General features: G+C 47.3%; 1 protein-coding gene across 2 annotated transcripts; it reads left to right on the top strand.

The window, feature by feature from the left end:
- The first annotated feature begins 3,176 nt into the window (after positions 1-3,176).
- TSC22D2 (TSC22 domain family member 2) lies at positions 3,177-26,952 on the top strand. Of its 2 annotated transcripts, XM_042827010.1 has the most exons (3): positions 3,179-5,233; positions 24,362-24,413; positions 25,446-26,952. In XM_042827010.1, exons 1-3 carry the CDS (start codon positions 3,255-3,257, stop codon positions 25,704-25,706), a joined length of 2,292 nt encoding a protein of 763 aa, XP_042682944.1. In that variant the 5' UTR covers positions 3,179-3,254; the 3' UTR covers positions 25,707-26,952. The 2 variants fall into 2 exon arrangements, with proteins under 2 accessions (XP_042682945.1, XP_042682944.1); XM_042827011.1 differs by lacking the exons at positions 24,362-24,413; positions 25,446-26,952 and adding an exon at positions 18,856-23,391 and having other exon boundaries at positions 3,177-5,233.
- Positions 26,953-27,170: the final 218 nt, after the last annotated feature.

Genomic DNA, 27,170 nt, shown 5'->3' with positions numbered 1-27,170 from the left:
ATGGTATGGTATGGTATGGTATGGTATGGTATGGTATGGTATGGTATATTGTGTTGTGTTGTGCTGTGTTGTGTTATATCGTACTATATTACATTATATTATATACCATTAGCCTTCTCATTGCTGCCGAGGTGATGGCCTCAGTGAGATGTTTCATGGTAGAAGTGGATGCAGACTGTGAAGAACTACACAAAGCTGTGATCCAGCACAGGGACACTGACCCTGGCTGTGCTGCCCTCCCCGTTGCCTGCTTAACCCACCCCTGGCAAACCTCAGCACAGCAGGAACATCGCACACACATGCAGAAAATATTACAGTTGTGTACAGTTGACACTCACATAAACACAAACAGAAATCATGTGGGAATTTCTTATAATGAACAGCAGCAGATGTTTTTCTTGCAGGCAAAAGAGGAACAAATACATGCTTGACACTTAATAAAAACATCAGTATGTTTGTGCCCAATACACTAAAATACTGTTCAGCAATAATTCCACCTTGCAAAAATATTATCAGTGTAATGCTGCCAAGGCCGTTGTGTGTATCTTGGCCAACCTGGACATGGGCTGTAGCAATTTTTATGTTCGACTTTTCAGAAACCTCTCTGTTTTGTTAGTCAATCAGTTTATCTTGCTCATTCTGTTCCTCATCCCTTGCCTATTTTACCCCTTATTAATCTCTCTTTCTCCTTTGCCAGACCATGCAAAATGTCATCCAAATTGGCCATTCCTCATTACACTTCAGGTTACATTAGAACATTCATATATACACAGTTCACAGAGTGGACTCCTCCAATACAGAGTTCCTTTCCTGTGTCAAATGATACCTGGTTGGCTTGCAGAGCAAGGAGCAACAGTTCCTGCACTAATGGCAGGGATAAGGTCTGACACCCATTAAGGTTTGACACCATGTCAAAAATACACTCTCATGGACATAACGCGTTTCTTATGCTGAAAATTAACATTTAAACATTATAATTTGGTATTGACATGATATTCCACATTTTAAAATATATTGTACTTTGTGCATTACCTTTTCTTTCTAATGTTGGTGTATGTGAAATCATACTGTAAAGAAGGTGTAGAAAACAAAGGAATGTATGTTGGAGGGAACTCGGTTGGGAGGAATTGTTTGGGAAGTTTGGGGAATTGTCTTTTTCCTCTTCAAAGCCAGGGTTTAATAGGAAAGATGAGTCCTAAGAATGCAGACTCAATCAGAGGGCTAGAGGAAGTGAAACAGATGGCAGCAAGCAGAAGATAAAGAAAATGCTTTATTCTCCAGTGGGAACCTGGTGAAAGCTGTGCCAGAAGGTGTTGCCTGGCAGAACACATCACCAGGAGTGAAAGCTCCTTTCTATCAGAAGGAGAGCCAAGAATTAGAAATGGAGCTCAGATAGGAATTCAAAATCAGCAAGGAGGAAAAAGGCTACAGCACTGTCAGCCCATCATCTTCTAACATATGCAGAACAAAGAAATTCTAGAAGGTGGGTTTGGAAGGATATGAAGGCAGCAAATAATGAGGGATGATCAAGTACAAATTGAAACGGAATGCAGAATGAGGTTCATAGTAACACAAAGCTAGGCAGGAGAGAAAGTGTTAAGCAGAGAAGAAAACAGTCCTGGCACACTGTATGCAGGCAGAGAGGGAGACCTGGGGTGCTGCACAGAAGTTGTGAGGCAGTGCCACACAGAGTGTGGCTTTCTTTCTGCTTTGCAGAAGGGCAGACCCTGAGGCTTGTAAGAGTCTGTGGTACAGGGATGGTCCTCTGCACAGAGGATGCTGAAAATTCATTATCTGCAAGGTCACAGACTGTGAAAAGTGGATCTGAGGCTAATGGAGGAAAACCTCTGGCTATTCTCCTACATTTGGTCAAGTGACGCTGCCAGCTGCCTGCACAGTGCTACCAGGGCTGCCTCACCAGGTGGTAAAAGCAATGGCAACATGCAAAGAAATGGAGACCTGGGTGGGCAGAACTCCTCCCAGAGGAGTGAGGAGGTGCGATGGGATGAAACACGAAACAGAACGTTCCTGGGCAGAGGTTGTGAGGGCCTGAAATATCGGGCTGTTGGGTGGCAGAGCCTTGGCACAAGCTGACCAGGGAGGTGTGGAGTCTCGTTCTGTGATGTCCGAACACACCGGGACACATTGCTGTGCTGCTGCTGTAGGAAACTGCTGTGAGGTTCCAGAGGTCCGTTCACAAAGTCCTGCGACACTGTGTGTGTGATCAGAGCACGCCAACAGTACACGTGAACAGCAATCTGAACACTTTCCCTGCATTTCCTTGCTGGGGCTCAGAGGTGATGAGGACCTCAAAACAAACAGCGGGAATGCGTCTGCCCCGGGCAGAAGCCATCTGCACACCTGAGCCTAACAAACGCACCGGGCTCAGCCAGGCGCGTGCGAACTCTTCTAACACCAGTGAGTTCTTGGATTGCTGGTGCAGCGGCAGTTAACCTCCGCTGAAGCTGGAGAAGGCACCGCTCTGGAAAGTAGCACGGAAGGGACAGATGGACCTCCACGCCGTTAGGGGGCGCCGCCCGCCCCGTCCGCGACCTGCGGCCCCCCCCACCCTTCCCCCGCCCCCTCCGCCCTCCCTCCCGGAACGAATGCCCGGGCTGCGCGTGACGTCATCGCGGCGAGCGTGGGGGGGCGGGGTGCCCTCCCGGCATGCAGCGCGGCAGAACTTGAGCCCCATCTTGGGCGAGCGGGGCGCAGACGGAGCCCGCGCCTGCCGGTGCCGCTGCGGAGTGACGGGACGGCTGCGTCCGCCCGTCGCGGAGGGGCCGGCCTCGCTCGTCCTTCCTCCTTCGCCTCCGCCGAGCCGGTCCTCCGCCCGGGGCTCGCCTGCGGGCCGGTTCCGAGCGAGATGCGTCTGGCGCTGGTCTCCAGGTAGAGCGCGGAGCAGGGCGGGGGGACGCGGGGCCGCCTGGGCCTCGCCCGGCCGCCGCGGGGCCCCTCGAGCGGGGCGGGCCGCGGCTTCGCGTCTGCGGCCGCCCCCTCCCCCCCTCGGCCGGCAGGAAGCCACGCGGCGCGCTCGGAGCAGGGCCGCGGCGGGGAGGAGAGCCGCGTCCCGGCGGCGGGAGGAGGGCTGCGGGCCGGGAGGAAGGGGAGGAGCGCCGCGGCCCGCCGCCCGCCGCAGGAAGCCGCCGGAGGATGTACGGTAGCGGCCGGGAGTCGGCCCGCGCGTCCTGACAGCCCGTGGTGGGCCGCGCTCCCCCGACCTGGCCGGCCCGGCCCCTCCGAGCGGGGGAAGCATGTCCAAGATGCCGGCCAAGAAGAAGAGCTGCTTCCAGATCACCAGCGTGACCACGGCGCAGGTGGCCAGCAGCATTACCGAGGACACGGAGAGCCTGGACGACCCGGATGAGTCCCGCACCGAGGATGTGTCTTCTGAAATCTTCGATGTTTCCCGAGCCACCGACTACGGCCCCGAGGATGTCTGTGAGCGGAGCTCCTCTGAAGAAACTCTCAACAACGTGGGTGAGGCTGAAACTCCCAGCAGCGTCTCTCCCAACCTCCTCCTGGATGGGCAGCTGGCTGCAGCTGCTGGTGGGGGAGCTGCTGTGCCACCAGCAGTGGTCCCAAATGGGGGGGCCGTGCCCAAGAGCTCTGCCGTGCCCCTGCCGGCTGCCGGTGCTGCCACCGGTGCTCAACCTGCCTTGCCCCCATCGGGGCCTTCTGCGCCTGCTGCGCCTGGGACAATGGCTCAGACAGTGGCTGCTGCATGCAGCTCACGTTTCAGGGTGATCAAGCTGGATCACGGAACTGGGGAACCCTACAGGCGAGGACGATGGACTTGTATGGAGTATTATGACCGGGACTCTGATGGCAGTGCTGTCTTGGGCAGGACTGGAGATTGCATTAGGCACAGCAGCACCTTTGAGCAGGCTGCTCAAGAGAGGGACAGTGGGCTCGGTGCCACAGGGGGTTCTGTTGTCGTCTCAGCTGTGCCAGCGTCGGCACATGGCCCTGATTCCATAGCTGACAGTTCCCTTCCTGCTGTGTCACAGCTGCTCCAGACAGAGAAGATGAACCAGGCCTCTCTACAGCAACCTAATTTTGTCATTGGGCAACAACAGCAGTCGCAACAACCCATAGGTGGGGCCATGCCTCAAAGTACTGCTCAGTCTATGTTTTCTGGAGCTTCAGTAGCAAATCAGCAGATAATGGTGCCACAGCAATCACAGCCACAGGTAAATACGCAGAGCGTTGCGCAGGCTGGACCCAATGGAAAAGGCATAGCACCTCCAAATGTAACGATGGGCCAGCCAAGCATTCCTGCGGCACAGCAGCAGGCGCAGCAAGCGAGCGTACCAGTGACTCAGCCTCAACAATTTACTTATTCTCAATCCCAGATTCCACCGGTGCACCTACTGCCAACGCAACCTTCTGGTCAGTCTGAATACATGCAGCACATGACAATTATGCAGCCGCAAGGAGCTATTCAGCAGGCTCCTGCAGGCTCTGTTCCAAGTACGGCAGCCTCCACCCTGCCTGTGGGACAGGTGGCTGGCCTGAGCCCTTCACCTGGGGGAGCACCGGTGATGGGGGTGCCAGCGCAGCCAGGTGAAGCAGTTGCACAGGGATCAGGAATTATGCAAAGCGGCCAGACGCAGGCTGGTCATACTGCTGTCCAGCAGCCAGGAGGTGTGGTGCAGCAAGGAATTGGGCATGCAGGGGTTGTGCAACAGAAATCTGTGACTCAGCATCAAATGAGTGGAAGCAGTCAAGTGTCTGGAATGCCTGGTGCTCCCCATGCCGTGGTTTCTGGAGTTCAGAACGTGCCTGCAGTTGTGCCCGGTACGAGTGTGCCTAGTGTGTCTACCACTTCTGTTACTATGCCAAACGTCCCTGTTACTCTGGTTCAGTCACAGCTGCCTAGCCACACTTCTGTCAGCAGAAGTACCGGTGTTGTCCAGCAGCAGCAGCAGCATGTCGGGCACTCCTTGATACAAGGTGCACCTAATGTACCTACAAATCTGTCACAGTCGAACCTCGGACAGTTTCAGGCTCCTGCTCAATCTGTAGTAGGCCAGATTGATGATACTAGAAGAAAATCGGAACCCCTACCTCAGCCACCACTTTCTCTTACAGCTGAAATTAAACCTCTTGTGAAGCCTCCTGTTCCAGACACTCTAGCAAATCCTCTTCAGTTACCTGCAAGTACTCCCATGAACAGTCTTGCCAGCTCTGTGTTTGGCATATCTATTCCTGTTGATGGCGATGAAGACAGGTATGAATTATTTTAAAACACTATAAAAATACCTTTTCTTAAGAAAACGGTCTTTAAGTTGTTGTCAGTGCTTTTAGAGTTCTTATTTTCAATGTCTTAACTGAAATTGTAGAGTTTTCTTTGAAGTGTACAATTTACTGCTTGCCTAAAAACTGTTTTGTACTTCTTGTTCTTGAAAGCTGGCAGAAAGTGGCTGTAAAGCTGCTTAGTGCACAAGTAATGTAATCTCTGAATCAAAGACGGACTGCGAACAGTCACCCCTCCTACATCTTCACAGTGTGAGGAAGTCTATTCACTCCTTTCCTCTGAGCTTACTGTGAAACAGGCAAATGACAGCAGGGTTAAAGTAGCGCTCCACCGCTGCATTGCCCTGTTAAAGATGAGCGTTGCTGTCCTAGGGCTGTCGGGTGAGGTGCCTTGGAGAACATGGCATGCTGCTGGCACTGTCCTGTTTTCTTACCCTGCTGGTGAACTTTCATTTTGTATCATGTCAGTAAGGAGAGTGCTTGCAGCTGGGTATATGTGATGTGCTAACATAGTGGAAGGTCTAGCGATGATCTTTGAATGAAATGACTACCACTTAACGCTGCTTCTCTGGGTGAGGATGTCGACACAGTGGAAAAGTACAACCTCAAACAACCACTTTCTTAGTTGGAAAGTAGGAACGGATTTTTACAGTATAACATGTAATGTGAGCAAACTCACCAGGGACCTGAGAGAGGGAGCACCCAGTTCTTTGGTCCTCACAGGCCTTGCAGACGGCGCTTGAGTGCGGCGCTGGCTCTGAGCTGACTGCTCCTTTCAGGAAGAACTTCCAGGGAAAGCAGCATTTGAGTATTGAATTAATATCATTGCCATTTATTGCTGGACTTACCGCAATTTGGAGGAATGAAACATGAGTGGGGGTATTCTTGTTCCTGTTTTTAGAGATAGGAATGGCAGCATTATGGGAAGTTCTGATGTGCTAAACTGTCCTATAGGCTTTCCCTCACCTGGAAAGAATGTCAGACTGTAAGATGTCGTCAGCGTTTCTTGGAGTGCTTTTAGTAAAGCTGCTGCATATATGGGGGTGGGGCATAGGATGGAGAAGGCACCTCAAGCAAATCGTTAAGAATTGTGTCTATGGTGATGCAGGCCTTGTGCTCGCTGCAGCTTTGGGGCAGTAGCTCTGCTAAGGCATTCATACAAGCAGAAGTGGTGCTGTGGGCAGCTGTGCTCCAGTGAAAGCAGTACAGCTTTAGCTAGCTGCCAGGATGCAGCTGAGTGTGCCTGCCTTCGGGAGGTTGCTGACCAACTTTTCTTTGTGCTGAGGAGGTTTGATTTCAAACTGATCACTTTTTAATGTCCTAGTATACAAAGGGAAATAATCTTAGTGATTTTAACGGCTGATGTTCATTTTGCATAGCCTGTCATCCCAGATGTTTCTATAATTCATAGTAACAGTCGTGACTGTGCCAAATGCATCGCTTCATGTCATGATAAGGAGAACTCACCAGCAGGTGGGACACTTGGTGGGCACTAGTGGAACAGGCCTTAGACAGCATATCCTGAGCAGTGCTGTTTTTAAAATTATTTTTGTATTTTTGTTTTGAAGAATTGCAGAATTGTTTCATACAGTGCTAGTTTCTAAGGAAGCGCTTCTGGAAGCATGGCCACAAGAGCCAGCAGCGAGGAACAGGAACAGCTGCTGTGTGCTGTGTTTGCTATACATGCCGTGCTGTGATGTGCAGCAGAGAAATCAACTTGTGGTTATCTTTGGAGAAATGCAGGCTTCTCTGTTGGGTGCTTCTGTGCCGGGAGATAAAGGCTCGCCGTTCGCTGGAGTGGCACAGAGTGGAGCTGTGTGGCAGGGAGGCTCTGCCGGCCTGGAAGTTTTCTTTAGGGATGCTGGAAGGCAAGGAGAGCTCACTCTGAACATGCCTACACATCACACAATGTAGCAGATGTAGTTCAGAGCTTATTTCTCACCTCTCTCAAACTCTTCCCTCAGGAAGCAGCTTGACTTCCACTGGTTTCAGACCAAGGAGAAAAGGAAAACCCAGCAGCTTTTTGGGTGCTGCTTTACTACTTTATTTGCTTTACTTGCTGAGAAGGCCTTATTGCAAAACCATTGCTTGTCTGCTCTTTTTGTCTTTTTTTTCTTTCCAGATGTTTAAACCACACCATTACTCCTATGGGCATGTTCCCAGTTGCTTTATGGGCTGAAATCAGCAGTGAAATAGTTAATGAAGACCTTCAAGTGTCATTAATAGGCTGAGGGTTGACACTGATAACATTAATAAGGCACAAAGGGAGTTTGCCCACCGTGAGTCACTGCTCTCCTGCAGGTTCAGGAAGTGAGCACTTGGCTTTGTTTAGAGGATTTGCTCTGTGGTTGTGAGAGCTAGAAATTTTGTGGAAAGTGTTTTTCCTTTCAGCCCTAGTGTGTACGTGCCAGGAGGGTGGACTGGTGTGTAGGCAGGTGTCTGCAGTTCTTTTCACACCTTCTCCTGTTTTAAAGCATTCATTACATGTTTGGAACTGAATTTGTGTGGATTAATCTTATGGTCATCTTCTAAAATTCACAAAGGAATGCCATATAGCTCTGAGTATCTTCATCTAGTAAATCGCTCCGCGTTTGGAATATGAAGAGGAACTCTGTTAAAGGAATGCTGGTTCAAGAAGGGGCTTCCTTTGAAGCAAACTGAGAACTGCAGTGAGGGGCAGAGGTCTGTTAGGAGAAGCAGCTTCTCATCTGAGAAAAGTTCTTTGTGTTATTCCTGTCTGTTTTAAAAATTGCTTTGTATCTAAGGTAGAATTGTTCTGTCTTATCGATTTGAAGATGTAGAACTGAATTTTTTGCAAGGCATTTTGCCTAAAATCCTTTGATTTCCTGCTTTGAGTAGTCTGTTACCCACTGAGTGATGCAGAATTGGGTAATTGTGAAATCTTATCAAGGTGGTTGGAAGGGAAGTGGGGTTTGAAGGGGAAAAAACAAGTACCTGGGGCACATCTCAGTCTTCTTTTAAGAAGCAGAGCTGTGCTATTTAGTTTATGCAATTAATTTGCTAAGATATTAAGAAGAAATACATCTTGTACTAATTATGAAAGATCTGCAGAGTGACTTGACTTGATTTTTCCTCTCTAAATGTGGCTATAAGCAGAGTAGACAGCAGTGTCCAAGAATCTGGGAAATGGTGTTCTCAGGGAGGCAGCTGTGAGCCTTGCAGTGCACTTTGAATTTGTTATCTGGCAAAAACTGTGAAAGCAGGCAGAAGTGGGATCCAAGTCAGGCAGGCCTTCAGTAGCTGTGCTTCAGGGTCGGTGTCCATCAGTTCTTCTTCACCTTCATGTCCAAATGCCCAAATTCATAGTTGACAAGCGTCACATTTCAGTTGGCTTTGTGTTGGTTGTTTTTTTTTTCCTCTCCCCCTTGGGGGAAAAGAAATATGTCTGTGTGTTGAAAGAATGTTACTGAGAGAGCTTGGGCAAACCTCCTACATGCTTGGCAGACTCTGGGGGTAAGATATTACAGGAGTGCTGGAAAAGGAGCGGGGTGTCGATCGCCTTCCAGAGATATCTGACCAGCTCGAGCTGGGCAGGCTGTATTCCAGGAATGCTAATGAATGGCTGCAATTGTGAATGGCTGCTGCAGCAGCTGAGCTGCTGGTTATGCAGACCCGCACAACACACTTCTCTGCTCAGTTAAGTCACTTATTTGTATAGTGTACTAATTGTTGCTGATAAACATGACTGGGGGAACTGAGCTCCCAAGACCTTGTTTGTAATACAAGGGCAAAACTGAGGAACAGACACTACAGGCAGCTTTGCTACCAACTTGTTTTGTGTTGCCCTGGGTGTGTATTTGAGAAGAAAAATGGAAGTGTTCTGAAAATGCATACCAGTAAGCAGTACTTGAGTTGCGTTCCTGTTGATTTTTGGCTTTCCATGTCTTCACTCTGTTCATAAGCTTATCAGAGCTTTGCACTGTACTGCAGCTGCAGGGGTGAATAGTTTTCTGCTATCCTAGGGGCTTCTGTTTGAGCGTTAGTATGGTGGGTGATGGTGTAACATGACAGATCTGTGCTGGAATCAGGAGTGTTTGAGACATGGTGGGGATGGGACTCCAGAGGTGAATGTTTCAGTTGGTACCAAATGACCATGCAAACAGCACTGCTGTTGGTTGTATTTGGTTCATGTAGGAATTCATGTAGGAAACCTTCTGTAAGATCACTCTGACTGCATGCTGCTTTCTGGACTGTGGCACCTGTTCTGCTTTCTGTTCTTGACTGTTAGAAGACAGCTGAACAGAAGAACATGGTTGCTCACCTGGCAATGATGTTCCTCAGTTTAAACATTTCAGTGCCTTTGTCAATGGCAAGTGAATGCAGCCTTAGGACTAATGAGGTATAATTGTTTCAGATGAGATAGTTATTAGAAGGAAGAAGGGAGAAATACTTGAAAGAAACTCACAGGTGGAAGCAGTTGGTTTTTGGTGTGCTGTAGTATACCAGCTCTGAAACAAATGATTCTCTGTACTTTGTACACTCAAGTTCAAGCAGCCCCACTGCTGTAGGTTTTCCTTCTGTCCCCTATGGAAGAGTGCAAGTGTTCATAGCTTTTCTCTGAATGCTGTTTTGTATGGCAGGAATAATACTGTAGCCTCATGGGGGCGTATTGGAAGTTCTTGCTAAAAGTTGAACTTTCCAATATTTAGCAGGATGGATGCTGATCTACTGGGGCTGGGTTTCTCGCTGCTGTTAATCTCTTTTGGCCCTAGGTGATCCTGCAGCAAAATGCAATTGCTCCCTGTGCTGGTATGGGGTGTTTGAATGTTGGCCCGTTGCATTTCAAGGCAGCTGTGTTTCTTTGTTTGTGAAGCTGGTGATTGGTAGCATCTGTTGCTCTTGAAAAATGCCAAGTCTGCTAACATGCAGAACTGATAAAGATTCCTTAGGATTGTATGAGAGTCTTCTGCTGAAATCTGTTTTAGTTCTGGAAGGCGGTTCGCCTCATGTTCACTTTTATTCCTGTATCTGTTGTGTAAATACAGAATTGTTTGCAGTGACTGCTGGAGCTGCAGTCTTCTGAAGAGGTTCTCCAGACGTGCATGATCACTGGAAGTGCAGTGTGAGGTTCTCTTCTTTCCTCTTGAAAGTTACGAGGTTTAGAGGCCCAGCCCCAGAGCTGCCGGGCTCCTGCTGCTGCCCTCTGCCCAGCAGAGCTCACTGAGGGCAGAGCCGTGCTGGGCCTGAGGCGTTGCCCTTGGCGCCAGCTGGGAGGGTGCGAGGCCTTCGGTCACCTTGGCTGTCCTTACCAGTGCTGTCCCCAAGGTGTCTGTGTGAGCCAGGGGGCTTTTTTTTTTTCAAAAAGCAAAGTACTTTTTGAAAAAAAACCTTTGCTAAGAGATGCTTTGCCTGTTGATGTCATGTGAGTATGGGCAGGAGGATGTTGCTGAGTCCAGGTCTATCTGCTTTCTTTTACTTGCTTTTTCCTCACAGATCTTGAGATAAATATTTATTAGTCAGAAAACATCTGAAACTGCTGTGGAGTAACTTGTGTGTAACGTAGTTGCTGCGATACCACTCTCATCAATAATCACAGGAGGGTTTCCCTTTCCCCTGTGGGTTCAGTGGAATTTTGCTTTCTGGGCAGGGGAGGCAGTAGGAGCCTAATCTGCAATAAGTTCACATGTATTAATAAATGCAGTCTTCTTTACTGACAAAGCTGAGGGGAAGAAAGAGTTGGTGTCAAAATTCTTTTAAAAGCTTATTTTCTAGTCTCTCACTTAATGCAGTAGTAGTGAATGTAGGTCTTTAATTCACGATGACTTGCTTTCATCTGGGGTGTTGACATCTACTTTTTAAATGTGCTCCAAGCTTGCTGTGTTAGATGAGATATTTTGCATAGAGTAATATGTCTCGGTGATGTTACCAGCAAGCTATGATAGATGCTGAAGATGATAGATAATGACCAGCAGATAGTAGATGCTGCATCCCTTGTGAGGTGAAGTTCGAGGTGCTTGTTCACAGCGTGTAAGTGTTCCCAGGTGTCCTTTATGTCGTGGTCTGCCCAAGCAGGGGCACATCAGGCGCTTCTGTGGCTGTCCCTGACCATGGCAGGAGCTCCCTGCTGGGACACAGGAAGATGTTTGGTGTTGCTATTGACTCTGGCAGCTTTTAATCTTTATTTGTCTTTTTGGGAAGATGTTTTCTGCTCTGTTGTTTCGTGAAGCTGCCTGCAAAGCTGTTTCAAAGATTCCTGAACTCCATTGTGCTGTACCCTCCCTACAACAATTAAGATAAGCTGTAGTTAGTGAGAAGGCAAGTGATTAGTTGGAGAAATCTTGCACTTGTTTTGTGTTTAAGCTTAAAAACAGGCTTAGTCCAGTTACTCGTTACGCAGCTGTGAGTTTACAGATGTGAGTTTACGTAATGAAAATTCACTCTGGCTGATAACTGCAGCAGCCCTCACTAAGTAGCCTTGTTGTAGGAGCAGTGCGCCCAGCCTCGGCACTGCGTGGATGCTGGCTGGGCCAGGAGAGTGGTCAGGGTGGGCCTGGTGGTGGCAGTGGGCACCCTGTGCTTCAAATTGCCTTTGGTCCTTGCCTAGGGACTTCTTGCACACAGAATAAAACCTGTTTTGTTGTTTTGAAGCAATTCTTGGGATTATTTCTAACTAGCGGGTTGTTGGGAGGTGTAAAGTCTGCCTTGATTTCTAAGTCGGGTGTTCTGCTCTGATTGAAATACCAGCAAGGCTAGGTCAGGTTCCGTAGATCTTTCTCTGAGGGAGGAAGTTCTGGGTTTCTATCTCAACGTTGTCAGAAACAATACGATCCTGACTCTTGGAAACCCCTTTCCTGGAGCCGTGCTCTGGCCTCTTAAGGTGGGCTCTGACCTACATTTGTGTTGTAGGTGTCCTGTAAAAACAACAGAAAAATACCTCCACTACCTAGAGCTTTGGTGGTGGTGTTTTTTTTGGAGGCGGGGGTGAGGAAGAGGGTTACATTAACGAAGCTTTCTTTGAATAATTATTGAAATTAGTTCAGAGAGCTTGTGTTCATATTTAAATAAAATGACGCAGTGTTTAGGTACACATATGTGACATTTATAGCAACTAATGGCTGATTTCTTCTGTTAAGTCATCTAATGCAGATGATCAGTAAATGTTTTGTTGCAGAAGAAGATACTCCTGCATATATTGTAGAATCATTAAGGTTAGAAAAGACCTCTAATGCCATATACTCCAGCCATTCACCATCCACCTACTTCACTTAGTTCTGGACAGCTGCAGGAGACCTCAAGCTGCCCATCAGTCATCTTTCATCGTTTTGGGTGAGGAGAGAGACTTCTTGTTGAACTTCCTAGGGCGTTGCTAATAAACATCACCACAGACAGAGAGTCTGTCTGCTTGTTAGGGTAACCATTAGTAGGAACCAGTGTAATTATCTTACGTGTTGAGAACTGAATTTGTGTATAAGGAATAGTGGAATTTCATTGAATTTCAAACTACTTTTATCTTAATGGAAATTTAAGAGATGAGCATGTGCTTCTTTTTCATAAGTATCAAGTACTCACATTAAAACATACTATTTGAACTCCTCAGAAAAGCTGTCTCAAATGATTGTTAACCTAGCGCAGTACAGAGTGCCGTTACTGATGTCCTTTGGCAAGGCGCCTCCCTGCTGTGACCCAAGGCCCAGGGTATGGAAAGTGTGGTGTCCCACTGTCCCCATTAATTTTTGCCAGTATAATTAAACTAACTCTTCCTTCATAGATGTTTTCACCCGTGTTTTCAACAGCTGTAATAAAATCAAGGGAAGTGTCCCATTTCTCGTGCTCTTGTGCTGTGCTGATTGTGTATCTACCAGAGGTGTGTCAGACAGGAATTAGACAGTGATGCTCATCAGAGAAAGCCTGGAATTACAAGCAGCAATTGATAGATGTAAGTGAATAGCTAGGTGTAGTTGCACCTGAGGCATCTGGTCTGGTTAGCCTCTGGAAGGCAAGTATTTATAGAATGCCTGAGCTAAAGAACAGCTTGTACTAGCTGGAGCACATAATAAGGAATCTGTCCTGATTTTACAGTTAGGAATTTTGTATTAACAACAGAGTTTTTTATATTAAATATATTACTGTAACCAGTTAAGAAACTAATGTTGCCTCTGCCGGAGGTCAGACCTGTGCAGATTGCTCTCCCTCCAGCTGCAGCATTGGCAGTATCAGCGATGGCTGTGCAGGCTGCTGGCTGAGTCGCAGTGCTCCTGAAACTGCGCCTCTCTGGTGCCTTCTTCTCTGGTGCTTTTTCAGGTTATGTATTTTGAATACAGTGGCTTTAAAGAAGTGTGTCAATTGAGCTGTGTGACTAAGCACGAAAGAATAGAGTTTTAATCTTTATATATATATATATATTTTTAATTCCACACTGACTTTGCCACGCTTCTTTGCAAAGTTTCTCGTGTGAGCTTTGTACTCTGGTTATTGTGTTTTGTAGGAAATACCATTGGACCAAGGTTACAGGAGGAGGTATAAAATGAAACGTCTGTTAAAAGAGGAGTGGAGAAGGAATTCTGTTGTTAGGTTAAACATAATCTTGAAATACCATAAACTTCACACAGAGTTCCCTGATAAGTTACTGTTAAGGAATGGCAACCCCTCTGTGCCCCCTGGGTTGGGCTCCTGGATAAACCACCCTGTGTGCTCTCATCTGAAGAGCAGCGATGATCAGTCTGTATCACAAGTTGTAGCTGAGTTAAAGGCAGCCTTCTGGTGGTCAGGGCTATAAACCAACTTGTGTTCCAAATGCTGCTGGGCACCACTGTATCTCATCTGTGTAACCTTTAGAAACCAAGGGGGCAATCGCTTACTGTCCAGCAGCATGCACCAGCTTGGGCAATTGGTGGCTGTACCTTAATTTACCTTGTTACATGAATTCCTTACTGATGGCCACAGGAAAGTCCCATTCATGTAAGATGGTTGTTTTCTTAAGCAAAGTCAAGGTAATGTTTCTTGGCTGTTAAACTGCCATTGCATAGGGACTGGATGTGCTTACTTGCTGACTTGATCATTGGGCTGAGTTGCTTTTTTCTCAAAGTAGTTTTTGCTGCTGTGTAAACAATGTTGATGTACAAAATATGCTAGCATCTTCTCTGTGCTTTGATAAACGGCTAAAACCTGTATTTATAGGCACGTTGGCAGGCTCCTATGAACTTTTGTGCAAAGGATAAAGAGGCTAGAAGCTTGCTGAATTTTCCATCCTTCTGATGCAAGAGCATCACTGTATGATTAATGGCCTTGCTTCTAAGAGTAGGAGCACAAGAGTAAAGGATGTTTTACTAATACGTTCTGTTCTTAAGCTTAATGCTGCTGTCTGAACTCTGTGTGCAACTAAGAACTTTGCTTTAGGATGCTTACCCTTTGCTTAACGCCAAAAGAACTTACCAAAACAATGGAACTGGAAGGCATCTCGATTTCAGAGTATAAACTAAGCTCTTTACTGCTTTCTATTCTATTCCATAGTTAAATTTGGTTCCTGCAGGAGTTGATCTAATTCAAAGGAAGAACTTTAAAGCTCATACCAGTGATATTGTGTGACTCAAGAAACTGCAGGATGGGTGTGCGGGCTGATCTGGGGGCTCAAGGGCCAGAAACCTTCTGGAGCAAATGCTGCTTGATCTCTTCCAGAATCAGTGGGCAGTTCTACCATGCTTGTAAGAGGTTGTCTTTGTTCTTTACTGTTTATTTGGAAATCAAATCTGATCTTTAGTTTTAAACTTTTTCTGGAGTTAAAACCCATAACGTCTGTACTCTGATTATACTTACCTGACAAGGAGAAAAATTTCTCATGTCTGCTACTTTAAACTACATTGAGACTGTAGTTGTCCTCCATCCATCTTCAGCATTTACGTGTCTCACAATTCTGATTAATGGAAGTAAAAGAACGTAACGCATCTTCTTGTGGTCTTACCTGAGCTTTGGTAGGCTTGTGTCCTTTGCGTACAGTTTGTATCTGAAACTGTCCATGAAATCTAAGGTAAGGATTCAGGAGGGCCAAATGAAACAGGATTTCAGCTAGCGTGTGTGTACCTCCATGTAGGACAGAAGTACTGCAAGTTTAATACTTAGGCAAGATTTTTATTTTTTTGACTTAGATTCTCTTCTGTGGAATTGCGTTCAGCTTCTCATTCTGTGGTTTGGTTTGTACTTGTGCAGCTGATTGTTGTTACTTCGTGCTTATCCTTATTGAACTGCATCCTTCTTATTTCAGACCGTTGCTCCAATCGGGTAAGACCTTCCTGAATTCTGTTCCTTCTGTCCTGAGTGCTTGCAGATCATCTGCAATTATAAAGATAGTCTGTGCTCTGCTGCCCAAGTTGTGGATTAAAGTATCCCAAAACAGACTCGGAGGCCCTGGAGAGCTCTGTTTGATGCATCCTTCCCTCCCGCTGATCCACTGGAGAGCCACGTGTATGGAGTAGTTGATCAGTTGGACCTTCTTTGTGTAAACCACCATCTTAATTATGGAAAAGTCATTCAAGGTGGCGTTAAAAGCTCTGCTGATTTTGTAACACTATGCTTATATCTTGTGTTCTGTCTATATGAGGCCTGTTTTGGTTTTTTTTTTTTTTTCTCCTCATAAGGATTTTGTTTGACGTAAACCTCTGAAAAGGTGCCCCATGCTGCTTTGCTCAATAATGGATGATCCTACTTTGCTTTGTTTTTTTTGTCAGAGGTATTGAGCGTGGTTGTCTGACCTGTTAGCCGTGTGTTCTTCATGCTCAGAGGTGGTACCTTGGCCTTTTTTGTCTTCTCCATCATCCCTGTTCACGTTACAGTCAGTGACATTGAGAACTGTCTGAAGTGGCGCAGTGGGAGCTCTGTGCTTTGCCGCCTCGAAGGAGATGTGGTACTACTCAGGAGCTCCTCTGGCTGTGGCTCTCAGCTGCTGCCCTTGGCTGGTCACCTAAACGTCCCTTTGGCTGCGTGGGAGCCCTGATGCTCTCGGCTTTCCTCCAAAGGTGCAGCAGCAGAAAGGCCTTGTGTCAGTGGGGGCTGTGCCTCAGTGCCCTTATTTCAGTGGAAGGCATCTGTCTGGGTGCTTCAAGTTCTGCCAGCTTTCCAGGCAGAGTTCTATGGAGCTGAGTCTGAATTCAGCGTATGTCCTGATTACCAGCAATAGGAGGATGTGCTCCCAAACGTGAGGGCAGAGTTTGGGTATGGTTTAGACTTCCCCTTAAAGGGAAGTTTGCTGCTGCGAGTAGTCAGCTGATAAAACTGTTGTCCTTTAATTTTCGGTCACCTTTGTCACCTTAGAACTGGTTAGAAACAGTAACAGTGGAGAGTGCAAAGGAAACCATTGTGGTGTCTCTGGTAGGACTTCAGGGAGAGCTGAGACATTTTTACAAAGGATACAGTCTGCATGTTTAATCTTCCTATGCTGGTTGCCGGCAGCAGTCTCTGGGTCTGGGACCGTGTGCCCTCAGCAACCTGCTGTCCTCTGCAGGGCTGGAGGAGGAGCTGGAGGTGCGCAAGCGCCCACAGCTGCGTGTGCTCTGGGTCTGCCTCTGTGTCCTGGGCCAGACGCGGGGTGTCAGAACGGCTTCTGACACTTCGGCTGTTATGTGGCTCTAGATGACACTACTTCTGTATGCAGTTTGCTCAGCTAATTCATCAAACTGAAGAGTTTTTAGCAATTCTCTAATGCTTTACTTCTAGTGTGGTTAAAAATAGGTGAAACTCAGCCATGTCAGCTCAGGCCTGCATGTCACCGCTGTGGGTTTACTTGAAGATCTAGCTATAGAGTGGGAGCAGTTCTCTTAATTATCTGGGCAATACCAAAAAATTTCAACAGCAAGATGTGTGATTGAGAGCTTAACAGGAAACCTTCGTACCTTTCTGGATGCTTTCTTAGTACAGTGGAAGGACGCTGCGCGTTGGGTATCGGTGTAAAAATAGCTTGGATGGAAGACAGGCCCGTTGGAAGGTTGGAAGCCACAACTTTTCATACCTAGCAATAGCAACGGGGTTTTGTATACTGCAAGTAAATGCATCTTGGAAGATAAATGACTTTCTGTTTACAGCTGCTCTCTGAGGAGGAGAATTTTCACATCTCAGGCGAGTGAATTAGAAGAGCTCGACCCCCACCTTCCCTGTAAGCAGAGGAAGGCTGTATTATTTGCAGGTGCCAATTGCTTTCTCATGCTGTCTGCGTATCACTCAGATGCCCTTTATCTTTTGTTACTGCATTTGCTCTCCTGTCATTAGCTGACTGTCACACATCATGTGTCTTCTGAAAACCTAAGAATCTCTGACTGGAGAGCATGGTATTTGTCAGCTTGACCAGGCCGCTTCTGTAGCAGCCTTCAGGCTGAATTCAGATGTGTGTGGGGGGGTGAAGGGAGGAGATGGGGTGACAAACCCTGCGAACAAATGATTCCTGATCATCGCTGGTACGGGGCGTTATTGACCTTGGAAGGTTGCTGGGAAATAGCTTCAGACAGAGTTCTGTTATGGTGCTGCTGTTTTGATGTTCTTAAACGGAAAGACTTAAAACAGCTCTTCCCAAGTTATTTAAGAAGGGCTCTCGTTGTGTCCCTGTGCTTCTAATGTTGGTGTAAGCTTCTGTTTTAAAACCCGTGATAAAAAAGCATGAACTATTGGTAACATTTCTACAGATTGCTGAGTCGTGTTCTGCAGTTGTGCTGCAGCTGTATCAGTGTGAGGATAAACTGCAGTGCTGGAAGAGGACTTTTTAAGTGTAATGCTCTGACACAGCTGCTGGCAGTGAAGGATTCTGACTTTGTGCTTCATTTCATATTCTGTAAGCAACAAGCCTGCAGATGAGTCCTCGGATAACTGTAGTCTTCAGATAGCACTGCTGGTACTGTTGCTGCCTGTGGGGGAAATATTTGTGAGCGAGGAGGGTCGGGCTGTCAGAAGAATTGAGTGGCAGAGTCTGCACTGCAGTGCTTGGTTCTCAGAGCAGTTGCTGTCGGTGCTGTGAGGGCTGGCAGTGCCCCACTGTGCTGGGGAGCAGTGGGCAGGCTGCGAGGCATGGGGAAGTGCTTACAGACATAGCACTACCTGAAGTTCTCTTCCACTTTGAACTTGATCTGCTGTGCAATTGTAAGTAACTTAATCTTCTGTAGTTTGGATGTGACATATGCTCTGATTCAGAGGCCCAGTTTGAGGACTCTTGTGTTTCTAATATGGAGAGAGCTGTGAAGTGGAACAGAAACACTGGGTACTGTTTGCAGAGAATTCTGTGAAATATAATGGAAAATGTGCAAGGTACCCTTGAATTTAGGAATATGTAGCACTATTACACAGGTTGCCTGCGGGAGGCTGTCAGCATGCTAGGAGGGGTTCAGTAATAGCTTTTACAGTACAGACCTTGCTTTACAGGAGCAACTTGAAATAGTGTGAATACCCATAGGGCTTGGGGATGATTTTTTTTTAATCAGTGTGTCTCTAATAGAAACCCATAGGAACAGGAAGGATTTCAGTCACTGAGCTCTTCTAACTTTTGGACATCAGTGTAATTTGTCTGAATAGCTAACTTCCTTTCATGCAGGTAGAGTAAGAGTTGGCATTTTTATTACGTGTCCATTTTCAATATCTCTGTTTGATTCTTGGATCTCATAGGAATCCGTCAACTGCATTCTACCAAGCGTTCCATTTCAACAAGTTACGTGAGTCAAAGACCTTCTGGGATAGGTATGAATGCTTCAGTATGGGATGCATACATGCTGAGGTATGCATGAACAGCTTTGCTCCATGCAAGTTTCTCGTCATTTCATTTGTGCGGAAGTGTTGCTTGTTTTCAGAGCTTCGTATTGGACTTCTGCAGCTTAGAAGTCTGAAAGCAGTCATGGAAGTGAGATATTTGTATGTAAGCTTGAAATGAACAAGTCTGAAATACTCTGACTTTTTTTCCTCCTTCCATTATGCATGCATCAAACATAATGTGCAACTGAAAGAGTTTCATGCTATCAGCTGTTAGCTGGCATTCGCTAAAATGTTTGCAGCTTCCTTTTCCCCAGAGAAAGGAAACTGTCGCTGTGGCTCTTTAAATTCTATCTCAGAAAACAAGGTGTGAAAATGGTGTATTTAAACACAATTTTGATGAAGCTGAAATGTTTTGGGCTCGGGGCAAGGGAAGGAAGCTTTGTGGCTTGCATGTATTGTGCTTCAGTTAAGCTGGGTGGGTAACAAACGTGACCCATCACAAGAGGCGAGGAGGGATTAAAGCTGCTGTGTTGGCATTGAACTCATGGCGAGAAACTGCAATGAGGTGCAACAAAGGCATATTTGCTGTAGACGTGGCTTGTCAGAGATGCATTACTAATTCATCAGTAGCTGCGAGCTGCTTCTTCCCCACACTTAAATGATTTTTAAGGTTTATTTTTTTGTCAGTGTTAAGTCCTAGCGATTGTGACTCCGTGCCTTGTGATGCTCTGGCCTGTCACAACGCTTCTGCTTAGCAAGCTTTGTGAAGTGTGGATTTTGTTCAGTTATGAGCATTGATAACGATGTCATCATTGTAAGAGCTGTGCTGGACTTGAGAAGGCTCCTCACCTCACCAAAACTTAACCAAATCCTTCCAAGTTTGCTTGGCAGTAGTTTGTGTACAGTGCGGTACTAATGCATCCTGCTGGGCTGTGTTGAAGTTCTGGCATTGGGCAGGGTTTGAAAGGCACGTGTCCTTGTTGGGTGGAGCTGTGAAGAGCAGTGCTGTGTTAAGCACGAGGTGTGTGGGGCTGTGTTGGCGCTGGGTTCAGGGTGGCCTTTATAGCAGTGAAACAAACGGCAGGGACTTGCGTCAAGATTTGGCACTGCAGCCAAAAATACACTTAGAGGTTTATCCTTCGCTTGTTTCTCTGTTTTGGTGTCTCTTTATTTGAAACCATTAATTCTTAAGATGTGGAAGCAGATTAAAAAACAAAAAAGCAACAAAACCAACGAGAATTGTTTGCAATTAAGATGCAGGCTTCACAAATCCCAGGTTAGTGTATAATGTCCAAAACAAGTACTGGAAATGTGGAATATAGAAGTGTTGACAAAAAGGAGGTTCGGCGATGTAAGTGCTTTCTTGTGGAGGTATCATCCTCCTATCCTTGCAGTTGAGCATTTCCTGATAGAAGTAAGCATTCTTTTGAATTCCTCAGGATGCCTGTTTCCCTGTTCTGAAGTGTAGGGGCTCCCATGCTGCACAACATAAGCCCCAGCAGGCTTCTGAATTGCATTCTGCAGCTCCTTCAAAACTAGTTTGTGAACCTCGGGAGTTCGGTAGGGGATGATCTCCCCGTGTAACAGTAAGTTGTTCTGCTCTGCACAAACAGAGGCTCTCCTTGTGTGAGCAGCCATCTCTGGGGGCTGTTTGAGCCCTGCAAAGCTAACCACACGCTGTCAGAATAGGCACTAAAATATTGCTAAACATCAAGTGAAACAGGGATGGGTATTTTTCATTGACACGCTGTGGCAGGGAAGGAGCTGAGGGCATTCAGCCATTGAACGACAGTGAAATACTCGTTATTGAGATGCTCATGAAAAGTGTGCAGGTGCCTTCCCTGCTTAATTCTGGCATGGTGTTGCTCAGAGCTCGGTGCAGTGCCCATCTGGTGCCAGTGCAGAGAAGGTTGAGAAGAGGAATAGAGGCTTTTTTGGCATTTTCTCGTGAATCTGGATGATGACTCTTCTGTGAATTTTCTCAGGGCAGCACTGGTAGTGTAGGATCTTCAGGTGGGTTTTGAAAACATAGCCATTATTTTTGGTAAACTTGAATTCCAGGCAGTATGATTATGCTTCCACTGCGTATTTGTATGAAAGATTAAACTTTCACAGTGTAAGTTGACAGGATGTGGATTTTTCTCATCATGTGAGCAGTCAGAGGTGTGTACTTTGCATGTTGCTGCTAAACATCCTTCTCATGGGAAAGCAGTGAGTTGGATGAGGTCTCCCCCACGGCAGGCTGTGCTGAACTTCTCTTCGCCATGCTGCAGCTGTCTGTCAGATGAGGTGCTCCTCTTTGAGGGAGGCCCGTGTAACATCTCGTGCTTTGATTGCAGCCTTATTGGTGATTGCTTTCAGGTGGAGCTTTCCTGATTTGAAGTTAAGTCTTTATCTGAAATTATTTTTAAAAATAACAAAAATATCAGGACCACGTTTCTTTCTGACGTTGGCTTCTCGTGGTAGGCGTGGGCAATGTGAGTACCTTCATACACAGGGGGAAAAATGGTTTATTTTGTTAGCATAGCTTGATCTTACCAGGATTACAAAGGAGCCATGGTGCACACGCCTGCCCAAACCTCAAACCGATTCAACTGACCCAGGTCTTGTTTTTCCCCTAAAGAGTTCAGATATTTCATAAAAACTTGTGCGTTGCCTCTGAGATCAGTTCTTATGTTGTATTGAATAAACTGATCTTCAGAGCTTCATGTAAAACTGTAGAAAGTTTGCTTGTCCTGGGGAATCAGGTACTTGTTTGATAGCCAGCGACAGTGTGGCTTCAGTAGAGCTGCAGCAGAAGGCCGGCACCTGATGTACCCCTGGGCAGGGAGTTCAGCCCCCCAGGGATGCCCTGGGCAGCCCGTCCCAGTGTCTGACCACATCCTAGGGAGAATCCTACCCACATGCAACCAGAACTGCCCTGGTGGATCTTGAGGCCATTCCCTCGCACCCTGCAGCTTGTCACTGAGGAAGGAGGTAGGTGCCCACATGGGTGCGGCCTTCTGTAGTGAGCGTGGGGGGCGCTGAAGCCACCTCCAACCCAAACTCTGCCTCTGCCCATGAGCTGTGTTTTCCAGTTCCCTCACAGCTGTGCTGCTCTTCTCTGTATGTGCTTCAGCAGCCCAGCATCCTTCTTGCAGTGAGGGACCCCTGAACTGGGTGTTTGAGTATTTGAGTATTTGAGATGTGGTCCCACCAGGGCTGAGAACAGGCATGGTCCTGCTGGCCGTAGTATTTCTGGCACAGACCTGGATGTTCCTGGCCACACAGGCCTGCCGCTGGCTTTGTGTTCAGGCAGCACCCCTAGCTGCAGTGCCCCCAGCTGTACTGCTGCCTGGCTTTAACTCCATCTGCAGCGACCTGGGCCCAGCCATGCAGAGCCGGGTTTCTACCTGGTGAACAGGAGTCTGTCCACAAGGCAGTTTCTCTTGGAGAAGTTCTGTGGGAAATAACATCAGTGCTGTGCTGAAGTCCAAGAAAACAACTTCAGCAGCCTTTCCTCATCCATGAAGGGGGTCACGTTGTCACAGAAGGAGATGGAGCTAGTCAGGTAGGACTTGCCTTTCACAAATCCACACTGACAGGCTCTGATCACCTGCTTGTCCTGTGTGTGTGGTGTGATGGCACTCAGGATGATGTGCTGCCTGACCTTTTCTAGTGTTGACTTCCCTCCTTCTGCCATATTGATTGTCTGCTAGCTGCTTATAGAATATTTGTCTGCTTCTTTGCCCTGGTTGGATTGTCCATAACAAACTCCTACCATAGTATCCTTCCCCTGCTTCTTACCCAGAGGCATTCAACCCTTTCATCACTGTGATCAAGCTCCATGCGCTCCAGACCTTCCCTGCCTCACCTCCTCTCCTTTCCTGCCCTGCTGAGTACCTGAGCCGTCCATCCCAATGCCCAGCATCTTGCTGAGCCTGCGCCTGTCGTACCAGAGTGCTGAGATGAGGCCAGGAGTTCCATTGGTCCCTGCCTGTTTCCCACACTACGTGCCTTTGTGTAAGGGTGTTGAAGTTGGGCCTGTGTCACATGGAGCAATTCTCTTATTGAACACTCGGTGTTTTACTTATGGAATGCAGGCTTTGATGGTTTAGCAAGGAAGGCTGTTACTTTCTCAGTCTCAAAAGCTGATTCCCTCTTTGTATAGAGATCAGCGGTGGTGTTCCTGTGAGCCTGGGTTAAATGGACTTGTCCAAAGAGCAGTGTATTCTTCCAGCAGCTGGGCTTGGTTTCCTGTGTGTAACTAATATTTCTGAGCGTGCTGCTGCTACTCACTGTAGAAAGCAACAAGCAGGTTTTCCTTACAGTGTGATTTCAGTATGTGTTACATATTTGTGAAGAGGTAAGTTTCCCAGCCTGGCTGCAAACCTTGCCTTTTCCTGCACGCCAGCTTTTTGTGCCGTGGCTGCGCCGCGCTGATAGCAGCTCGCTCTGTGGGCAGCGTGTTGGCAGCTATCGCATGCAGCTGCAGCCCTGTGCCAGGCGTGGGGCTGTGGGCTGCAGTGGGGCGGCTGGGAGGTGGGCTGGGAGGGCAGCCTGCTGCTGGGGGAGCCGAAGCCTGCACCGTGCCCTGGGATGGGCTGCAGCTCTGCTCCGAATGGGGAGCTCAGTCTGCAGAGCGGGGAGCGCCTCTCTGGCCCCACGAGTCTGACTCTGTGGAGTTAAAAGGGGTTATTTAGTGTTTCAGTAGGGTGGCTTGAAAACAGTCTGAACGCAGGAAGGCTCGAGTTGCCCTAATGTGGGATTGAAAGGTCGCTTCAGCGCCGTGTGTCTGCAGTGAATACTGCTCTCCTGTCCCAGTGATGGAGCCGCTCTGTCACTGCGCTGCAGCGCTGCGGCTGTGCGGTGAGGCTGCTCAGATGGTTAGGTGCCATCTGCTGAGAATTCACCGAACCCTGTGTGGGCAGTGCTCTCACAGAGCCCCGCACGCGGGCAGGTCTCTGCTATCAGCTGTTGCAGAGCTGTAAAGGCAGTGCTGATGGGATTATTTCTTATAGCAAGTAATCTTTAAATGGATCCAGAGGACAAACGCTATCAAACTTCTTTCTTCAGTGCTTTTAAAAAACAATTTAGCAGAGGTTAAACTAGAGGTGAGGACCCCGTGAGTCTGTTCTCTCCCGAGCGAAGGTAGCTGGAAAACGAGGCAGGGAATGAAAGCAGCTAATCTATTGTTTGCTCCACCACTTGTGGGTGTCGTATGTCTCTTCTGAGGAATGATAAACTGAAGGTGCAGTGTGTCTTAGAGCTCTAACTGTGCTGTGTGGGGAGGGGGATGGCACACAACTTTGTGCTGTATGTGTGACACTGCAGCTTTGGCCTTGGAAATAATGCTCAGGAATCCTGTGGGTGCCAACAGGTGAATAGTTTGAAACAAACAATGCAGTAATGCTCTAACAAAGTTTTCTGCTTATATTTACAGTGCGTCTGGTGCAAGTGTTGTTGCCATTGACAACAAAATAGAACAGGCAATGGTAAGTAAAGCCCCAGGCTCACGGCTGAACGCACGCTCCCAGCTGTGCTGTCTTTCCATGTGTCCATAATATCCCTTGTTAGGTCAGACAGAGAGCTTTGCTTGGAAAAAAAAACTTCTCAGTATGAAGTATGGGACAACCACAAACCTGGATTGCTTTAACTTCTCGTGTTAAGAGCTTCTCACCTACATTGTTTGTCCTAAAGCGATTTAAAATGAATTTTTGTGTAAATTTCTACAAACAAGCTGATTGAACTTCAGGGGGTGCTGAAAATAACACACCTCTTAGTGGGGTTCGTTAATAGTTAGTCTTGTTGCTTCTCTGTGCCATGCTTTGCGTTCCATTCAGTGTCAGTTATATCCAGTTTGATTTTATTTATTATTATTATTGCTTGGTTCTCATACACCTCAGTGGTTGGCAGTGCATGGCACCAGACTCCCACCTCATCTGCTCAGAGCTGATGCTTTCCTTCAGGCTGGCCGGCTCCAGCTGTGGGCTTTGTCACCTCCGTAGGCTGCAGAGGGCCCGGTGCAGCAGTGATGTCCTGCGCGTGCTGTAGTGCCGCCCAGCTGTGTGCTCAGCGCAGGGAGATCGGTGCGAGCCTTTAATACAGCTGGTGTATGAGGCCCTCAGAAAGCACAGTGCCTGAAGGTCACTGCTGTCTTTAGTTTGGATGGTAAATGTGTGTAATGTAACAAAAAAGCCTTTCCGAAGTTCAGCATCTGCTCGTGCTGCTCGCACGCTATGGGCGCTCTCTGCCTGGAGGAGGATGGGGTTGCAGTGACTGTAGGTGTGGAGTCGCTGTGTGCCACAGCTTACTGCTGAGTGCCAGAAGGATCTTGGTGTAAGGGCGGCTTCATGCTGATTTGGGGAGCTGGGTTAATCGTCCTTGGGGCTCAAGGTTTTCTGTGTTTTCAGGGAGAAGTGCTTCAGCTCTCCAGCCTTACTGCTCGCTGAGTGGAAGAATTGTGGGCTCGGGGTGGGACGGAGGCGCTCTTCCAGGCGGTGTAACTGTTGATTTGTTCTCTGCAGGATTTGGTGAAAAGCCATTTGATGTACGCAGTAAGAGAAGAAGTGGAAGTTCTGAAGGAACAAATAAAAGAATTAGTTGAAAGGAACTCTTTACTTGAACGAGAGAACGCACTGTTGAAATCTCTTTCAAACAACGATCAGTTATCCCAACTTTCAGCCCAACAGGCCAACCCCAGTAGCACTTTGCAGGCGCAGGCGGTGACAGCGCAGCCTGCACAGCCAGCACAGCCTCCGCAGCAGCCGAATGTCTCCTCAGCATAAAGCTTTCCTGCCTCGTTTCAAAGCAGAAAACCTGAGAGCAGTCTGTCCTCGTGTGCCACTGATGTTCTTTCCACTTTATATGAAAGCGAGTAGCCATGCTTCTGTCGCGTGTTTGGCCTTCTCAGTATTAGACAATCATCCCACAGGAGCTTTCCCTGCCCGACGCGGGGCAGAGCGCCGCTGGGCTCCGTTCTGCCGTCGGGCGCAGGGAGCTGATGGCGGAGCTGCTCTGCACGGCCGGGGCTGCTGTGGAGGCGCGGCGGCTCCGCGGGGCTCCGTCGCTGTCGTGAGAAGCATCGATTCCCCGAGAGCCACTGTCCTTTCCATATAAGTAACATTTGCCTACATTAGTTTCATGTATGTTGTTTTATTTATTACAGGGCTGCTATTTTCATAATGTTCATGAACAATGTCACAGAACTTTTTTTAATTTTTTGATAAATGTGTGTATCGGTAAAACGATAGATGGGATTGCGTTAATAGGTAAAATGTTTGGGCAATAATTGAACAAAAGGATCCTGGCATATCTCTAACACTAATGGCAATTCACCTTGGGTATTTATTTACGGTAGTGAAGATCCAGCTGGAATGTAAATTTTGTATAGAGTGTAAGTATGAAGAGCATAGTGCATCTGTACAGGTAGTCACCAGTCCTTGTGATATAATAAAGAATGGATGGGCTATTTTGATGAAGAAAACTTTGCTCATTTCTGTTTCTACTTTCTGATAGAGAGAAATTGCCACGATTCCTCCGCTTTTTGACATTTCGTATAATTTTTTTTTTTTGGGTGGGATTAAAAAGCTGTGAAATTGTTCAACCTCCTTTGTAACCAAAGAAGCAAAGCTGTGTAATTGAGTTGTTTTTTTTTATTTTATAATGCACATTCTTTATGTATTTTTATTTAGTGTTTCCTCATTCACACCTTTCTTTGCTGTCTAGCATGATCTGCATGACCTATAATCTTCGAACCACTTTCGTACCTCATGTTTTTATCCAGCACTCTTATCGTAACGTGTATCAGTCTGTGAACAGCGTCAAGGAAAGAGAGAAGAGCCGCGTGCGCTGCGCTCGGGTGGTGGCGGTGAAGTGAGCCATCTTTTGTTCATTTAAAATGGTGTTTTGAATTTCGTATGCAGGAAACGTTTTGTTACATTGCAGATTTTAATGTATTTAATAAATGCAACATGCAGATTACGTGCAGTGTATACTGAGTATTTAAATTAAAATGTACATTTCATAAATACAGTTTCAAGAGAGGCCATCATTTGTGTCAGCCCGTGCTGCATGCGAGCCGAGGAACAAGTCGCATGTTAGTGGAGTTCCTGAATCAAGCGTTCGGAACGGAGACGAGACACAACCGAGCGGTGCGGCTGCAGCCGCCCTCCGGGAACCGCCTCGCTTAGCGCCGGGCTCGGCGGCCGTCCGCGGGGTCAGCGCCGGGATGCTGGCGGCTCTGCTCTCGG

The sequence above is a fragment of the Centrocercus urophasianus genome, unplaced genomic scaffold (assembly GCF_019232065.1).
Source record: "Centrocercus urophasianus isolate 14NV4802_14NV808 unplaced genomic scaffold, USGS_Curo_1.0 seq_279, whole genome shotgun sequence".
Classification (NCBI taxonomy): Eukaryota; Metazoa; Chordata; class Aves; order Galliformes; family Phasianidae; genus Centrocercus; species Centrocercus urophasianus.
The sequence above is the reverse complement of the archived record's forward strand: the minus strand, read 5'-3'. Positions and strand labels throughout refer to the sequence as shown.